The sequence below is a fragment of the Peromyscus eremicus genome, chromosome 18 (assembly GCF_949786415.1).
Source record: "Peromyscus eremicus chromosome 18, PerEre_H2_v1, whole genome shotgun sequence".
NCBI classification, from domain to species: domain Eukaryota; kingdom Metazoa; phylum Chordata; class Mammalia; order Rodentia; family Cricetidae; genus Peromyscus; species Peromyscus eremicus.
Window position 1 is genome coordinate 27,261,559 of NC_081434.1, and position 19,754 is coordinate 27,281,312.

Here is a 19,754-nt window from a genome sequence, read left to right on the forward strand (position 1 = left end):
TCTCACTCTGCCTCTGCCTCCCGAGTGCTGGGATTAAAGGCGTGCGGCACCACCTCCCGGACCTGAGTAATTTTTATCTACTTTATGAAGTAATGCTGAGAGAAAAATGTTCAAGCCTCTGACTAGCCTTGTCAATTTGTCTATTTCTCCTTGCAATTCTGGTAATTTTTAATTCATGTGATTTTTTTTAAGCCCCAAAACATGTAAGATTGTTGTGGCATCTTGATGATTTATCACTATGAAATGGGCTTTTTGAATCATCTGTTCAGAAGTGAACTGTTTTCTGTTAATGTAGGCTGACCGGCAATCTTTTTGCTGTGATGTAATGTATATATATATATATATATTTTCCAGCACTGTACTGTTTTTCTGTCTCTCTGCCTTAATGAAGATTTCTTATAGCGTATATTACAATTGGATCTTTTTTGTCTTTTCAATCTTCTAGATGAGGTGTTTTATCCATTTGCTTTTAATATAATTGTTGATATATGTAATGTAAATCGATAATGTTATGATTTTTCTCTTTGTTTCATTAATGCAATAAATCCACAGAAATCTGCTTAAGGCATATTAGGGAAATTTAGTAGGGTAAATTGAGGAAATATACTCACAAATACAGAACAGAGTAGACAGCTAAAGTCCTGATCTGACCAGGAGCAATCCACCTGGCAGTTTACTCACACCAGGAAGCAGGGAAGGGGCTCATGATCCTTCTCCTTTACTTTTTAAGAGGTCACATACAATGGCAAAAATCACCACCTCTTTCAGGCCCTATAGCCCAAGGTCATGGGTGGAGCAAATACCACTACATTCCCCTTTTTGTCTAAATAAGAAGGTTCTAAACTTAATGCAAACTATTGATTATCAAGTGTTATTCAGGAAAAACAAGGGATAATACATAAACAAAAATGGAAATACAACCAACAAGAACAACATCAAACAAGAAAGACATGCTAAATGTCCAGAAATGTCCAGATCATAGGTAAATGGCAAATTACCAAGATTATTCCAATAGCTATCCTATCTTGAAGATTCTAACTCTAGTACTTAATATGTTCTAGCTGAGATACAAGAAGATTGTAACTGTAACTATCTAGTCTTCAACTCCATCAAAGACCTGAGAAGGAAGATAATACCTGAGAAAATGGAAAATGCAAGCAAGCAATTTCCGAAATTATTTCAAGAATAGACAGAGACAGCTGGCAGCCTGGGTAGTCACCTAAAGTTTCTCAGCATTGTTGGAGCATCCAATTTGGCCACAGGCCTAGACTATCTGACAGACTATTTTCAGAAGCTGGAATTTTGAAATAACCATCTTACCCTGTCTTGGCAGAGTTCAGTAGTCACTTTTCCTTGTGTCCTGCTTGTCCGGAAAGGGGACAGCATTCATACTGTCAGCAGTCAAGGCAAGGGCAGTTCTTTGTCCAGCAGGTCATTTTGTACCAAGAAGAAAACAAAATTCCAAACAGAAATGTCTTAGTAACCCAACATTCTCTCGGGATCAGATCAGTGCTGCCAGAAGCAATCATGTGTCATGTCAACAGAATTCTAAGTTATCAAAACATTTAAATGCCATGTTCTCTAGGTCTGTGAAGTGTTTGAAGATTACTTATCCATCTGACAATTGTTTCTGTAAATCTGGAGACCCTAGCTAACATAACTATAGAAATGACAAGCAAGGGTGACTATAGTTCTGTAAGTCTTATCTGCCTAAATAACCTAAGGACTAAGGCTACACATTAACAAGATAAACAGTCTGACCTCAAAATTGTGACAATACACAAAATATCTTAAACAGATGTAGAAATATATAGTGCAGTATGCAATATGACAATATTCATAATATGTATCAATACACAAAATATCCTAAACAGAGGTAAAACATACATACAGTATGATACATATAATATTACATTTGTATCAGTACACAAAATATTTCAAACAGGAGTAAAAATATATGTACAATACAACAAATATAGTTTTGTATTTGTATCAATATACAAATTATCTTAAATAGGAATATAAGAATAGTTTACATTTGTATCAAATATATAAGAATCTATATCGGTGCAAATTATCCAAGGCTGATAGTTTGCTAAATCAGTTTACTAGTAAATATAATAATCTGCCTTAATATACTATATCTACTATCCCCCTTTTTCTTTTCTAAAGGAGATACTGAGTCTAAATTTTATTGTTCCACTGCTAATCCTATAACCATAACCCTGAAAAAAATGAAAACTTTGGGAGAGGGGCGTCGTTTTCTTAGAATTGCTTCCTGTTGTTTAGGGGCAACAGTATCTCTGTGGGTCCTGTAAGAAAGTTAAGATAGTTAGGCCTAATAGGACTAGGTATAGAATATGCAGCCAGTCTCAGAGTAATGGGTAAGGTTGTCTGAGATTCTGGCTAGAAGTAGTATAATGGACCATCTCATCTTTGAATTGTCCTGAAGAATTAGTCCAAGGCTGATCATTGAGTAATGTTCTTAGGCACAATGACATCTTTCTGAACTGAGTAGAGTTGTTGTTGTGGGGCCCCATCTTCCTTCTGGAGACTTCAGAGATTGCAATTGGAAAGACTTATTTTTCATTGTGGAAAACTTGAACATTATTAATATCAAAATGGAAAATTTGGATTTAAGGTGATTTGAGGAAGGATTTCCGGAAATCAAGGATAAGCATGGGAAGAAATAGAATCTTGACAACAATGGTCCCTAGATTATTGGTTTTCTTATGTCTCACACCAGTTGGCTCTTCCGATATGAGACAGAATCTCCTAATTTTTCTTTTAGCGATATGCTTGGGTTTAGAGAAAGAGAAAGCTACATTCCAACTCCAAAGCCAGCTTGATTTATAATTGAATCGGGACCACAGCTGTTCTAGGGTTAAAGAGATATTGATGTTAGGCATTAAGGTATTACCCTGTAGAGTATATTCGTAGCAATGGGTCCTTCCTTTATGAGGTAGAAGTCTAGGTGTCCAGGGCCTTATGATTTCTTGAAAATGGGTATTTCTGTTATCCTGTAAAGACAAAAAAACAACGCTGCCCCAACTGCTGTTTTTTGAGTTTTTCTTACAACTTGTAGAGTTGTCACATCGGTGGATGAGTTGTTACTTCTCATCAAGGGCTTTCTCCTGTTCAAAGCAAATTTTTACTAATTTTGTTGGAATCCATGGCTCTTCTTCTCCTGCAGAAACAAAAGCAAAACCCGTTCTCCAACATAAGATGTATCCAGGTTTCTATTCTGAGGTCAACACATCTTTGAAGTAAACCGGTTGGTTTAGCTCAGGAGTTTTTCTGTTGTCCAATGTTTCTCCACAGCTGTTGTCCCTTTCTCATCAGCACTGAGAAAATTCAAAGTTAATTAAGCATTATATAATATATTTCTAGGGATGATTGCTACCTCTTTCTGTTTATTTAGCATATCCTTTGAAGTTTGATTGGATCTTTCTATGACTTCTTGGCCTGTGGGATTGTTATTAAACCTCTAATATGCTTTATATTGTAATACGCAAAAAAAAAAAAAACCCTGTCTCATTTTATTTGAGACATATGCTGGAGCACTGTCAATCTTAATTTGTCCAGATATTCCCATGATGGCCACCACAACTTCTAATAGGTGGAAGGAGGCCTCAAAATACCAAATGTTTTAACTGTGGTTATTAAGAAGGTCATATAAGAAGAAATTGTACACAGGGTGCTTCTAGAAGCAATGCTTCTTCTAGAAATAATCGAGACAGTAGACCCCAACCTTCTGGATTATGCAGAATATGTGGCAAAGGCCGACATTGGACCAATGAATGCAGATCAACAAGGGGCATACTAGGCAACCCTTTACCAGTGGGAAACACCTCAGGCCCTCATATCAAACGTGGTCCAAACATTTCCAATCACTGTAGAGGAAATTCTTCCCCAGAAAATTAAATAACCCAGTGCCTAATGTAAAGAACAATACTGCACTGGATGATAGAACAACTTTGATAGATGGATCAAAAATGAAAATAAAAAACACCATAAAACAAATATTTTGGCAGCTTCCATAAATGAGCAAAGACCAAAGCTTAGAGTGCGAATTAACAACATTGTCCTGGAAGGACTAGTGGACACAGGTGAGGATATTACTATAATTACACCAAAATCATGGTGTCCAAATTGGCCTCTTCAAGAGGTAGATGTCGAATTTCTAGGGATTGGAACCCTATCTCAGATAGAACAAAGTTCAAGATGGGTTGAATGCATAGGACCAGAAGGACAAAGAGGAAGGCTGAAGTCATGTGGCAAATGTAGCAGTGAATTTTTGGGGCTGAGATCTGTTACAACAGTGGAATACCCAGATTAAAATTCTTCCAATCTCAGAAGTAGAATATAGGCCAATTCATGTTTCTGGGAATAATATTATATGATAGTATAAAAAACAGCCACCAATCATTCAGGCTGTACATAAATGGAGCACAACTGTCATTGAACTCTTAGACGTACCACTACATCTCATCTCCTCTACATCTGTCTCCCAAAGATCAACCTCTGTGCAATTTGCATATAGCTTCCTTACCTATACATTTTTGCTTGGAATGTTCTTCTTTGGAAGAATTCAAAATAAATCTCTTATATTAAATTTTGGTATTATTTACAGTGCTTTTTATTCCATTGTTGTATCAACACTTTCCTACTGTGCCATTATTACTTTTCCATGAAGGATCTTATTTGACATGTCCTGGTTTATGAGCAACAAATTCCTTCAACTTTTATTTCTAGAAATATCTTTATTTCACTTGTGCTTTTAAAAAATACTTTTACTCAATTAAGAACATTATCTCAGCTCTTCCCAGGAGCTGGCTCAAAAGTTGGCTTTACTACCATCTGGCATGCATTGCTTTTATAGGCTGTCTCAAAATTTGGAGAAATAATGTATTCTGTTTTATTTTCATTTTAGATATGCTTTTCTACACAGATGTGCACTCAGACATGCCTTTCTTATGTCTCCCATATTTCTACATGTTCTTTTATGTTTTGTGGTCTTTAATTGTACGTTCTATCATGTATGATTCTTCTTGATGTGTTTGTGTTGTGTAAATTTTCTTGTCATTGTGAGTTGTATTTATTAGTCACATACCTGGTAATTTTTGAATGGATGCAAAGCATTAAGAATGCATTGATATATTCCCATAAATATTCTTGAGGTTTGTTCTGGCGTATATTTTAGTTCTTTAAGGTTGTAATATCTTTTAATTTTTGCTTTTAAATTTTATATGTGGAACCATAGTGAGCCTTATGATAGAAATTGCTTTGCTTTACAAGAGCTTTCTGACTTGACTACTCTACCTTGGAACTAAACTATGAAAATTTCTACCTAACTGCTAAGTAACTATCCTCCAGACTTTTTTTTATTAGTAGATCTTATCTCTGATTTTTTTTCTAGACATTCTTTCCTGGCTGTTAGTTTTTCTGTAACAGCTATAGCAAAAAAAACCCTGCAAACTAGATAACCTAAAAACAACATACCCGCCGCCTGGCTTCTGGTAGTTGCTGGCAGTCTTTGGCATTCCTTAACTTGTAGCTTTCTATACAAGTTTGCTCCATTTTTATATAGCCTTGCCTGTCTGTTTGTCTTCACTTTGTAAAGGGCACTGAGTAATTGGATATAGTGCCCACTCTAGTGTGACTATCTTAAGAAATTAAAATCTGCATTCTGTGGTTGCCTATTGTAACATTACCTTTCTTCCCACTTAATCATAGTAAAAATTTAAAATGAATTTTAACTGGTCCCCCATAAATTGTAAGTAACTGGTATTACATGAAATAATTGAGGAAGAAAAAAAAAACAACCACATAGTGATGTTTTATCCATAATAGTACATTACAAGTTATGGCTGGAAATTTTTTTTTCTTATTCAGATTCACAGAATAGATTATAAAAAAAAATTCAGATTATTATCTAAGCCAAAACATTTGTAGTATTTTCCTGTTATTAGTCATTCTCAGCATTTTTGTTGTTGTTGTTTTTAAGAAGTAATTTTAGCTTATCTTTTACCTGAGTCTGTCTGTCATCAACTAAACTCATTTAGGGATTGGAAAGAGATTGAATTATGTTTTTCTTACTCTTAGTTTTAATAATTTTGTTCTGTGTATCAGTCATTCTGAAAAATTATTTATGCATGTGCTATGTGAGTACTTATTTGGTATGTATTGCATATAAATAAATTTTTCAAAATAAAAGCTTTTAAAAATATGCTTATAAATTAGATTTTATTATATTGCCCTGAGAAATTGATTTTGTGGTTTGGTTTGCTTAAATATTAATTCTTTAAATCAAGTATTCTAATCTGTTCACTTTTAAAAATGAATAGTGTTTCCTCTAAAGAAGAGAAAGCTTCAGGTTCAGTTCTGCCTGTTTACTTCCATTTCAAGCTCTGACTCTAAAGACGTTACTTTTCATGTATAGCCAACTATATAAGTTCTAAATGACACTGTTTGTTCAAGCACTATTGATTTTTTTTCTCAACCATTTGATTCTTTTCAAAATAAATCAACTGAAATAGGATAGAGGTTGATGCTTAATTCATTTTAAAACAACAAACTGTGTTCTTAAGGACTATATGTAAATAAATTAAATTTAGTATTTGGATTCCAAACCAAATATGTAAACATATTCCTTTGTCATATACTTATTTTTAAAAATTTTACTTAATTTGTAAAAAAAAAAATTAGACTGTACTAATTAACTTCATAGTCAATATATCATGATTTAGAGAAAACTAAATGTGAACATGTTAGTATTTACTAGGAGAAAAATTAGAACACAAAATGCTGAGTGGGCTTACATGTTAAATACTTTGTATTAGTAATGTGATTTTCAGTTTTATTTCAAAGCAGGAAGAAAGTTCTAAGTGATGCAGCTCTGTAGTCAAAGTACAAAGACAAATTTTCCATAGGAATCATAAATTTTATCAGTATTTAACCCTAACTTTTGATTCATATAGAAAAACATTGCTAGATAGAAGCTTCCATACAACAAATAAATCTCAAGCTCATACAACTTTTTTATGACCTTTAATTTGAAAGTCTTGATTTAATGAAAGTACTTTTAGAGGTTGTCAGAATTATTATTCATGTCTGGATTGTTCTAATAATTACTGAAAAGAGCTGACCTGATTTCACTTCAAGCAGTTCTCCCTTAATACCATTTCTCTCATCTAAACAGTTTTTAGATTAGGCAGTTTGATTGAGATTTTGAATTAGACAGCAAGATTCTGAGGTACCTATAACATATTTTTACTCTTTAAAACATGATTTATTTTTACTCTGTGTGTGTGTGTGTGTGTACACCACATGTGTGCAGGAACGAGCAGAGGCCAGAAGAACATGTTAGCTCTCTTGGGGCTGGAGTTGCAGGCAGTTACGAGCCCCCAGCGTGGGTGCTGGGAACCAAACTTAGGTCTCTACAAGAGCAGCCACTACTCCTAACTGCAAAGCCCCAAAGTATTTACCCTTGTGTTGCACATAAAGTAATTGTGTATTAGCTATATATTTAATAAGTAAAATTGTTATCTAAAAAGTGGGGTTTGGGACGGCTGAGCTTGCTCAGTGGGTAAAGGCGCTTGCCACCAAAGCTTAGTAGTTCAGTTCCCAGGAACTCACATGATGGAAAGAGAACTGAGTCACAAGCGGTCCTCTGACTTCCCCGTGTGTGTTAATTAGTGTCATGCCCATGCCCTTACTTACACTCATTCTCCCACTCCCTTTTTCTCTCCCCTAATTAAAAAAAAAATTAAAGCCTGCAACATTTAGACTGGGAGCTGTTGTTTGCTATTTATTTAGTGCATTCATATGTAATCACCATACTTGAAAAACTAAGACAGGAGGATCCTGAGTTCAAAGTTAGCATGAGTTATGTAAGCAATAACCATGTCTCAAAAAACCACCAGCTGTGTTATAGCTCAGTATAGAGTGCTGGCCTATTCAATGTGGTGGTCTCAATCCTCAGCACTGGGGGAACACGTTTTTTTAATACCTTTTTTGTTGTTGTTTGTGCAGGTTTGATAATCCAGCTGCCGTAAGCCCAACCCCTACACGACAGCTCACTTTTAACTACCTCCTTCCTGTGAACGCTTGGCTTCTCTTGAATCCTTCAGAACTCTGCTGTGATTGGACCATGGGGACGATACCACTCATAGAGTCATTTCTAGATATTCGCAATCTCGCCACTTTTGCTTTCTTTTGCTTTCTGGGGGCTTTGGGAATATTCAGTCTCCGATACCCTGGTGATTCCTCAAAGACTGTCCTAATGGTAAGAAATCCTAACTTTTCAAATTATGTTGCATTTTGTTGGTTCCGTGCGACATTATCTGTAATTTATCCAATGTGTGCTTCTAGAAGTATATTTCTTTGTTGATCATTCTCAATTTATGAACATATGTTACATTGTCCTTATTACTTATTAATTAAATGAATAATGGAATTATTTTACAGGTATATTTTAGCATGCACAAGCAGCTGTGTAAAACAGAAACTAATAATATTTTTCTAATGTGATGAAACAATGAAATCACAATCAGATCCCTTTGTCATTCATTTTCTTTCTCTACATTTCTTATTCACATTAAAAAAAAAAAAGATTACATTGTATGCTTGCTTTCCTGGCACTGTGAATAGTGTCATGCAGTATGCAGCTAAAGCAATAGAGACTTTAAGTCCTGTTAACAAGATTTTAATTGCTCCCTGAGTGCGGCTGTGTCTAGAGACCTCTGATTATTTCAAAATTTATGTGTGTTTGTATGTGTATGTGTGTGTGCACACTCATTTTGAAAATTTCCTCCTTCAGTCTTGACTTTGCAGGATTTATTTTTCCTCACTCTTTTTTAATTGTTGAAGGTAACATTTTCTTTAGCATTTACTGTACGGTAGAAAGTATTTTAATGTTTCACAAGGACATCGTTCCTGGCTAGCACCACTAGACTAACGTTTTGTTGGTATAAATTTGTGAATTGATTGCACCCTCTTTACGTGGTAGCTTGTGAGGCCCTGTGTGAGAGGAGCTCTCAGGTCCTTATTTCCAGAGAGTTTGCAGTCTAAGAAACTTGTGACAAATGGCTAACATACAGAAAAAAATTGAAAGAATGCGGAGCGTAGGAAAAAGATCTGTTGGCTTTTATACTCAAACGTGCAAGGGTGTATCTTTAAAACATCCTATTGGAGTTTTTGAACAGTACTTTGAACTTCAGAAGAAATGCTTAGGCCTCACTTAGTCTGGAGGTACTAAATGAAACCAGAGGATGCATAGATAGGTGCATGGGATGGAGGACAGGGCAGCTGGGAGAAGCCTTTCTCAAACAGGCCTTTACCAGTTTTCTATAGGCTTAATATCATTCAAGTCACAACGAGGGCCACTCAAACTTAGGGATGCTGCAGCATTCTTGGTGTTCATTCTCTCCTAGAAAATAGTTAACATAACTGAGTAGTGTAAAAGAAGTTGAACTACTACTGAATTCTGAAAGAACTCCATATTTAAATTGTTTGTGGAGAAGAAAACAATCTAGGTAGGACACAGACTCCCAAAAACAGGCAAATGTTTTAGGAAAGAGTGACTGGTTGACTTTAACAGGCATTGTTAAACATAAAAATGAGATCTATTTGAAAATGTTGGATTCGACAAGGTATCACTGAAGCAGTTTTACTGGAACATGAGAAAAATAAGAGCTAGTTCATATCAGATAGACCATTGGTTGATACTTAAAAAGCATTTCATTTGTGTTGTGGACTTTTTAGAAACAAAGATATCACTAATGGGTTGCCTTTGTAATTTCAGAATTATTTAGTTGAACCGTTAAGTGACTTTAAAGCAAGTGGTTGTAACCACAGCTTTAAAAGTTTTGTCCCACAATTGTTTTATGGGTAAGGGATGTAATAAATGGGGAGACAGGTACACAAAATGATATCTAAGGTTCCAGAGGCAACAGGTTTAAATTTAGGTATGCTGACTAGATTTATGTAGAAAGCCATTGAATAAGTAAGAAAGTGAGTAACTAGTAGGTTTGTGAAGATCAGCAGAACACCTAGCAAAAATGTGGTGTCAGTTGGATGGGTAAATTCACTGTTCTCTTACGTGAAGGAAATGAAGAAGCAGGAATGTCAATCAATGTTGGTGAGGGTAGTTAGTAAAGGCAGCTGAGAGTTGTTTCTCTTTGTTCTGTGATTTTTAGTCCTCACCCTTTCGCTTTGCCTCCATAAATTAGAAACAATGGTTTCCTGATAAAAACATGGGTGAGAAGTTTGATAAAAGCAGTCAAGAATCAGAACAATCAAAGAGAATGGAATTATACATAGCAGGGAAACCTAGAAAGCCTGAGGAGTCTGGGAGAGTTCTGAAGTTGGTGACCTTGAACTTATAATGATATGAATTTTGTCAGTCCAGTCTCAATACTTTTCCTAAGAGTCCGTTGCTGCTTAAGTAAATTCACACAAAATAAATATATTTACTTTTGAACTTGTGCTAAAAGAACAGTTGAAAGATAGGAGACTCCAAGTTAAAGATATAGGCAGATAGATTAAAAAAATAAAAGCAATGAAATAAATTTACTTAATGATTTACTTAAGTTATATGTTATTTCATATATGTAAAAGAAAAATTATGCCCTTGGACATAACTGTTTCGCATATACTCTTAAGTCATGCTAATTTTCTTAAATGTTAACTTTTCTGAAGATGTCTGAAGAAGCAGGACAAGAAAGTAGTGCCCAAAGACAGATTCCATATTAGGTATCTATTAAGATATTAAATATATATCAACAATATAATGCAAGAGTTGTTAGTCCCCATTTTTGCTTATAAGGAAGTGTTCTCAGGATGATTGAGTAGTTTATATTACAAAAGAATTAAGTTTGGGATTTATCTTTAAACTCTTGGCTCTTGCCACTAATGTCCCTTTTTTTTTTTATTGTTTTGATTTTTTTTCTTACATATGAATGCTTTGCCTTCATCTCTGTCTGTATACCATGTGCGTGTGCCTGGTGCTTACAGGGCCCAGAAGAGGGCATTGGATCCCCTAAGACTGGAGTTACAGACAGTTGTGAGCTGCCACTGAGGGTATTATGAACTAAACCCAGGTCCTTTTGAAGAACAATCTCTTTTAACTGCTAAGCTGTTTCTCCGGCCTATAATATTCTTCTCAAAAGGACTTTCTATTATTAGGAGAAGAAAACTATAGGCTAATCATAGTTACGAAGATTGGCATACATTAATTAGTACTTCATTAATTAAGATTTCTAAGTAATCATTAAAAAGATATAGTCAGACTTTAACTGAGTGATCATTTTCCTTGTTTATGTAATTTAGTCATTAATGTAGCTAAATAGCTTTACTCTATGTGGTTGTTTTATTAATCATGTGTCTCTAGGAAATGAGAAGTAAAAAAAATCCTTAATAGTTTGTGCTTTGATTTTTTAAATACTGAAATTTCAGACCAGTTAATTGATGTGATGCAGCTTCATCTTCATCTCATTAATGAAGTATAAGAAAAGAGACGGCCCTTCCTCAGGTCCTTTCGAAAGCTTCAGATTTCTGAAACTGAAGTGTTAAATTGCATATTCAAGTAAGTCCTATAAAACAAAACAGGGGCCTAGGGATGTAGCTGACTGGACAGGTTGCTCTGCTGATGTGCATGAGGTCCTAGGTGCAGACAGGAAGATCAGAAGTTCAAGATCATCCTTGACAACATAGCAATTTCAAGGCCAGCCTAAGCTACAAGAAATCCTATCTCAAAAACAAAATGAAAAACAAAAAAAAAAAGAAGAAGGGAAACAAAATACGGAAGCAAATGTCCACAGCTACAAGTCCTAAGCTATCAAATTTAAATCCTCCCATGTAATTTATATGCTTAGTCATGGGTCGCTTTATAGTCAAGAAGCCACATGTCATCACATTTTCTGAAGGACAGGAAATCTGAATATCCTTACGTTTTTCTCAGTATGCAATGCTACCATTTTAGAGATTGTTTTAAAGAATAAAATCTACTTATTTAAAGGGACAGTTTTATTTTTACATGCATAGTATAAACCTCTTTTTAAACATGTAACTCATTAGAATTCTGGGGGGGGAAGGGGGCTGGAGAGATGGCTCAGAAGTTGAAAGCACCAGCTGCTCTTCCAGAGGACCCAGATTCAATTCCCAGCACCTGTATTGTAGTTCACAAAGATGTGTACGTCTGTTCTCAGGGCATCTGATACCCTCTTCTGACTTCTGTAGGCACGGCACAGATACACACACATGCAGGCAAAACACCCACACACCTAAAATAAAAATAAGGAAGAAAAAAAAAACCACCATTCAGAAAAATCTTCTTTGAAAAAAGAATGTTATACAAGCTATAGAACCAGGATATTATATAAGTTTTAGAACCAGAGTATCTGTAAGCTATAGAACCAGACGTCCATGTCTAATCTAAACTATACCTTACTTCAATCTTTCAGACTCCAGTATTATAGGGTTTCTTGTAGTAGTGTTCTAGAAACCAACATTTTTGTCTGTTACCAACCTTGGTGATTTTGTTTTCCTAAAAAAATCTATTGACATTTTCTCAGCTTACTGTTACCACATGCACAAAAGTTGGGTGTGTAAGGTTTTTTCTTCTTTTTCATTTCTTTCTTCCTGTGTAACAAAAGTTTATGTCCCTTGACCAACATCTCCCCAGACTCCTCTGCCTTGCTCTGGTAAACACCATTCCATTCTGTTTCTGACATCACTTTTTTATAGTCCATATACAAATGAAAGTATCAGGAGTATGGCATATTATATAATGTCCAGCACTTTTATCCCTGTTGCAAATGGCAAGAGTTTCTTCCTCCTTTTAAGGCTAAATAGGATTTTCTTGTGCATATATGCCCTACTTTATCTGTTCATCCATCTGCCCATCACTAAGTTGGTTCCATTTGCTGGCTGTTCTGAACCGTGGTGCAAGAATGGAAGGGTAGATACGTTACAGTGTGTGGGTTTCCTTCTTTTCGATATAAACTAGTGGGATCGCTGGATTGTATGACTCTTTTTAATATCTTGAGGCATTCCCGTCCTGTTGCATGTAATAACATTGCTAATTCGGTATTGGTGAAATTATTAAGGCCACTCCATGTAGTTAAAAGGGAGATTTATTTAGTGGCATAACTTACAAATGAAGGGATAGGTAAGTTGCGGGATCTGGTAAAGACGCAGCACAGTCCGGCATGTTCTCTGGAGAACTCTGCTCGGTCTACCTTCAGCGTTCAGGGTCCAGGAAACGAGAGAAGGTGGTGCATCGGGATCTCGGGTCTTCAGGGCCCTCTCCTGGCCCCGCCTTGTAGGCGTGATAGTTACCGAAGCCTCAATGGGGGTTGGAACTCCCAGACCAAAGCTGGAATGGCTACCCGCTACAAATAAGTTCCTATCATTAAGTATGCATTGATTAACATTCCTCTACATTCTTCTCAACACTTGCTTTCTGTTGTCTTTCTGACAATGGCACTCTAACTCTGACGGAGTTCATTAAACTTTAAGTTTGCATTTCTCTGATGAGTAGTAATATAGAGCATTTTTCATACAGCTTTTGGTTGTTTGTATGTCTTCTCTGCCCATTTTTTTTATTGGATTTTTTGCTATTTTTCAAAATATTCTTTTAAAAAGTAATTTAACTAAGTGAACCTTGTTAATAAACTTAGCTAAAAGTTGTATTTCTCACAGATCAAGTGAAGTATTGCTAATTATGTTTTTCATATCTCCAATGCTGTAAAAGGTTCAGAGTCTAATTTCAAATGACAACTCATAAAGTCTGTAGGCAGTCTCCCAAAGTAAATCCTGTAAATCAAAAACTTCCTTCTTATCTTGCTGATGTACATACTGATGTTTATTACTACCCGTGTTGCCTTTATGTTTACTGTTCATGGTAGTATTATCTAAAATATTCTACAAACTCATTTACTCAAAATAAATTATAAAAGCTTTTATTGTTTGTCATCTGTGTATTTTTTTAATTTAATGTGCTATCTTTTTTTTTCATTCTAGGCACTTTGTTTAATGGCATTACCATTTATTCCTGCATCCAACCTTTTCTTTCCTGTTGGATTTGTTGTTGCTGAGCGAGTATTATATGTTCCTAGCATGGGGTTCTGTATTTTAGTAGCTCATGGATGGCAAAAAATTTCAAACAAAAGGTGAATTAAATGCTAGTTTGTCTGATTATTAAATTTAGAATTAAATACATTAAAATTTAATGTGTTAGTATGTTAGTCTGTATGTAGTCCAGTTTTCTAAGCCATACTCTTAGTCTTTTCATCTTGATAGCTGTAGTTCAAGTTAGAAAAGCTCTTCACCTACTCCCTCTGTGTTCTCTATATAATTTATATTACAGCCCAAGACAACCACCTGAGTCAGACCCAAGTGGAACAATGATACTGTTATTGAAACTCAAGCACAAATGACCATTTCCACTTTCATATGCAGTGACTAAGATATGGTCATCCGATTAGAGTCATTGAGTTCTGAGTGTACCTAAAATGTGTTTAGCAAGCATTCATAATTTCCTATCACCGTCTTCATTATAAAATAATGTAGGTTTCTGTGGTGCTTTAACAGTTAAGCTTCTAACAGTATGCTTAGAAACTGACATAACCAAAGGGATTATGTACGTTTAATATACCAATAAATGATACTAATTTTGATTTACAGCTGACTCTCTACATCAATCTTAACATCTCTTACATATTGCCTCCTTTTATATCCAGTTAAGACTTTTATTTAAAAATTATTTCCATGATTTTTATAAACTTATCCCCCACCTCGTTATCTTATATAAGTTCCAGCTCAGAATCTTCATGCTATATCCATTCTTTGAATATTTTCATTTTTTTCTGCATTTTGCATCTAGCCTCTTTTGACACACATGCACTCAGTAAACTGTCCTATTTAGTTTCACAATTATCAGCCATATCTATCAAACCTTTCTTATAATTTCTACCAGTGTATCCAGTTGTTATCGTCACCAATTTTTAGGGCCTACTATGTGCCAAGGATTATTCATGATAGACATTTAGAATTATTTTCTCATTTAATCTTAACACACCTGCCCTCCTGTGCAAATGTGAAAATTGAAGCTCATGCAAGTTACCTGAATTGCCCGAGGTCATGCATCTAGTAAACAGAAGTGTTGATTACAATTTACATTGTAGTTCTTCCAGTGATGCTATCTGATCCATATTATCTTGTTCTGCCTAAGTGGATCTGTCGAAATGTAAGATATTGAACCGTGTTAGAGATCCAAAACACAGACAGTTTCAAAATATTAACCAAGTGAGATAATAGAGATTGATGTAATCCTCCTGTTATGAGTGAAGAATCAGATGTCAACAATTGGCCTAAAGTTTTGGGATTGGCATCTGTTTTATAGGTTTTCCTCTGTTTTTTAACAGACAGTTCTGACCTTAAAATATAAATAAAAATAATCAGAGACTAAAAGAGCAATATATTAGAAAAAATTTGAATTTGTACCAAATTTGTGTAGACTTTTACATATCATTGTCCCTTAACAGTAAACTATTAACTCTTGCACAGTCATTAAGCATTGTTTAAAATATATAGGAAAGTTGTGTAGGCTCTGCAAATGTTTACCATCTTAGATGAAGGCTTGAGCATCCTCAGACTTTGCTGTCCAATGGGAATTTTGTAATAGATCTACAAAACCCAAAGACTGAATAAAATATCAGTGAAGTCTCAGTTGGAAGGCCATATTCATAATATTTAATTTGGGGGTGTTGTGCTTTCTAACTGTGGAAGTTGTTAGAATGAATTCAAAATGATAATTTGGAAATGTTTAACATATTTGTTACCTCTTCTAAGATGTAAAATGCTTTTGGTAATGAAGACAGTACTTTTTTTCTTCTTATATCTTTTGAACAGTGTATTGAAAAAACTCTCTTGGATTTGTCTGTCCATGGTGATATTAACCCATGCCCTGAAAACACTCCATAGGAATTGGGACTGGGAGTCTGAATATACATTGTTTATGTCAGCATTAAAGGTAAAGTATTATTACTCAGAGGACAGGAAAGTGAAAATGTGAAAATGTGAAACCATTTTTTACTATACTTTTAGGCAGACATTTACTTCCATTTTAGGCAAGTAGCAATAAATTGTTTTTATATAATATATACTATAACCAACTCCCTAAGTACTATTTAATTATATGTCGAAAGAATATATAAGTAGTTCTGTGAATGGTATACTAAATTCATGTGAAAGTCACATGGCAAAATTTTTACATAGAAAACTATATCTTCTTAGTTCTTAGGTGCACAGTTTTTACCATTCAGTGTCTTAATAGCATGGTAGTATAGGATATGACAGCTCACAGTTCATTGGTGGCTTTGTTAGTGTTAATGGTATAGAATAATGAGAGTTCTAAAATCAATGCATTATTAGTTCAGTGAGATGAAATATATAACACAAGTGTCACCCTGCTGTGTGAAGGAGTGTACTGGTTCAGCGCTATTGGTAACAGAGTTAGTAGACAGAATTTTATTTAAAAATGGAATTTTTCCCCCAAGCTTTCGTTCTCTCTTATCCTTTCCAAATCTCTAAACTCATATTTTCTTTTGCCTATTTCTTTTTTTTAATTGTATATATGTGCAGATGTCTGTGTGTGGGTATGTGCATGTGAGTTCAGGTGCTCACTGAGGCCAGAGGTGGTAGATTCCCCTGAAGCTGCCTGATCTGAATAGTAGAAAGCAAACTCAAGTCCTGTGAGCGCAGTCCATGCTTTAAACTGCTGAGCCATTCCTCCAGCCCCTCCTTCTGACATCTTCTATATTTTCCATTACTTAGCTTTATTGAATCATCTGCTTCATGAGATATCTTTATATAACATCTACTTAAGATTGGATGATTAAAGTGAAATCCTAATTTGTCTTATCAATTAAAACCAGGAGTCAGATATCAGGGTAACAACCTGAAAGATCAGAGAAGCAGAGCAGCAGCCACTAGAGACTTCTTACCTCTATGAATCCTCAGACTGAACGGGGGGCCTAGATCCTGTCTCTACCCACCTCATATTCCTGTCTCCACCTCCAAATTGTGCTGGGATTAAAGATGTAAGCCTCTCAAGTACTGGGATCAAAGGTGTGAGCAACCACCCCCTGGCCTCTTAATTTTGTCTAAACAAAAAGCAAAGGTTTTAACTAACATAGAAAAACTGTATACAATAAGTACAATAAACACATACAAATATATACCGGCAATAATTACATTAGCAATATCTAATCAATTAGCATTTGACAAATTTAGAGAAAATACTATCTGTCCTATCTTGTTGAGTCCAAAGTGTTGTACCTAATTCACTTTCTATCCTAACTTGCATTACCAACCCAAAACTATCTTTTGATGTCTCTCAACCTTATACACTTTACACCTCTTTTGTGCGTGTCTTTTCTGAATTTGTAAAAAGGGAAAACTATAACTATAAAGTCTTCAACTCCATCAGAGACCTGAGAAGGATATAATATTACCTGAGTAAACAGGAAGTGTAAAGCAAACAACTTCCGAAAATAAGAAATGAAACAGCTGGCTGCCTGGACAGTCACCCAAGATTCCTCTACAGTGTTGGGGCCTCCACCTTCGACCTACAGGCCTAGAATATTGACAGACTTATCTGTGAAGCAGGATTTTCGAGGAACTGTCCTACCTTGTTTTGGCAAAGTTCTGCAGTCACTTTCTTTTCTGTCCTGCTTGTCCATTTTGGACAGAATACTGTCAGCAGTCGAGGCAAGGGCAGTTTCTTGCCCAATGACTAACTTTTGCCACAAAGAAAGTAACATATGGAGTTTCTTCAATGCCCATCATCTTCTTTGAAGTAGATTGGTGCAGACATGTCTCATTGTCATTAAAAAGAGAGAGAGAGAAAGAGGGAGAGGATCTTATGTTATTAAGACATCTTAAATGCCATATTCTGTAGATCTCTGAAGTGTTTGAAGACCACTTGTCTATCTAAAATATATCTGTTTGACCTTGAAAACACACCTAACATGACTACAAATTTGATTGTAATAGGTGACTAACTACTAACCTGCATTTCTTTATTATCCTAAATAGTTTGTAATAATAACTTTCAAGGACTTGAAATTTACATTACATTGTTAGATGAGCTGTGTAGGTACAATGCCTTGAACAAGAATAGCAATGTATGTACAGTATGTTTTAACCAAAATAACCTTAAATTTGTATCAATACACAAAAATCCATATCAATGTAAAATATTTAAAGCTAGTAGTTGCTTTTTTGGTTTAAAAGTAGATTCAATAATCTACCTTTTTATCCTATCATTTCTGTAACATATATACAGTATAACAAAAATAATCTCAAATTTGTATCAATGTACAAAAATCCAAGCCAATGTAAAATATTTAAAACTAATAGTTGCTTTCTTTGGTCTAAAAATAGATTCAATACTCTACCTTTTTATCCTATTTCTCTACCCCCCTTTTTCCTTTCAGAACAAGATCACTGAATCTAATCTCCTTTGTCCAGCTTTTTCCTGACCATTACCAATAATAATTTGTAACCAACCCCCCTAAACGATGAGAAATATCCATCACCCACTGAACGACCAAAAACCACCCACCCTATCTCTTAGGAATGTGGGCATCCTGTTCTTAAAATTACTTCGTCCTGTCTGGAGGTGACAACATCTTTAGGAGACCCTGAAAATATGGGATAATTGTCAAGTCCAGGAAGAGCCAACTGTGGTGATATATTGTGTACTCTAATAAACTTGCCTGAGGATCAGAGAAGCAGAATAGCCAGCCACTAGTTTTTAACTCTACAGAATCCTCAGCCTAAAGAGAGTGAGTTCCTGTTTCCTCATGCCTTATATCCCTTTCTCTGCCCTGCCATATTACTTCCTGGGATTAAAGGTGTTTGTGCTTACCAAGCAAACGATGAGATCTCAAGTGCTGGGATTAAAGGTATGTGCCACCACTGCCTGGCTCTGTTTCTAATCTAATGGCTGGCTCTGTCCTCTGATTCTCAGGCAAGTTTATTAGGGTACACAATATATCACCACATTTCAGACAAGTTTATTAAGGTACACAGTATATCACCACAGCTAGCTGTATCATTTGTTGTCCAGTGTCTGTGTAATGGGAAAATGAAGGGCTTGTCTCAAGTCCTGGCTAGAGTAGTCTGTGCAGCTGGACCATCTCTGCTAGCCACCTTGAAATTGTCCTGAGAAGTTTGTAGTCCAAAGCCAATCTTTAGGTACTATTTGTCGTCTTAGTGGCATTACCATAGTCCAGGTGGAATCATCATTGAGGGGCCCCATCATCTTTTTAGAGACTTTAGAGATTGCTGTTAGGAAAGTTTATTGTTCACTGTAGAAAACTTAAACACCATTAATATCAAAACAGAAAGTTTAAATTTTAAGATAGTACTATACCTAACCAGATGAAGTGTGATCCTGACTTGTCTTATCAATAAAAAGAGTCAAATATCAGGATAATAATCTGAAAGATCAGAGAAGCCGAGAAGCAGCCACTAGAGACTTCTTACCTCTACAAATCTTAAGACCAAATGGGACCAAGATCCTATCTTCACCTGCCTTATATTCCTGTCTCTGTCTCCTGATTGTGCTGGGATTAAAGGCATAAGCCTCCCAAGTGCTGGCATTAAAGGTGTGAGCCACCACTGCCTGGCCTCTATGGCTAGCTAGTGGCTAGCTCCGCACTCTGATCTCCATGCAAGCTTCA

The 19,754-nt window shown here is 35.5% G+C and overlaps 1 protein-coding gene across 1 annotated transcript in view; it reads left to right on the forward strand.

Moving 5' to 3' along the window:
- Tmtc3 (transmembrane O-mannosyltransferase targeting cadherins 3) overlaps positions 1–19,754 on the forward strand; it is a 53,182-nt gene that overhangs the window by 15,065 nt on the left and 18,363 nt on the right. Inside the window, exons 7-9 of the mRNA XM_059245345.1 lie at positions 8,035–8,287; positions 14,026–14,174; positions 15,916–16,036. Of these exons, the coding sequence (XP_059101328.1) occupies positions 8,035–8,287; positions 14,026–14,174; positions 15,916–16,036 (523 nt within the window). The remainder of the gene's footprint in view (positions 1–8,034; positions 8,288–14,025; positions 14,175–15,915; positions 16,037–19,754) is intronic.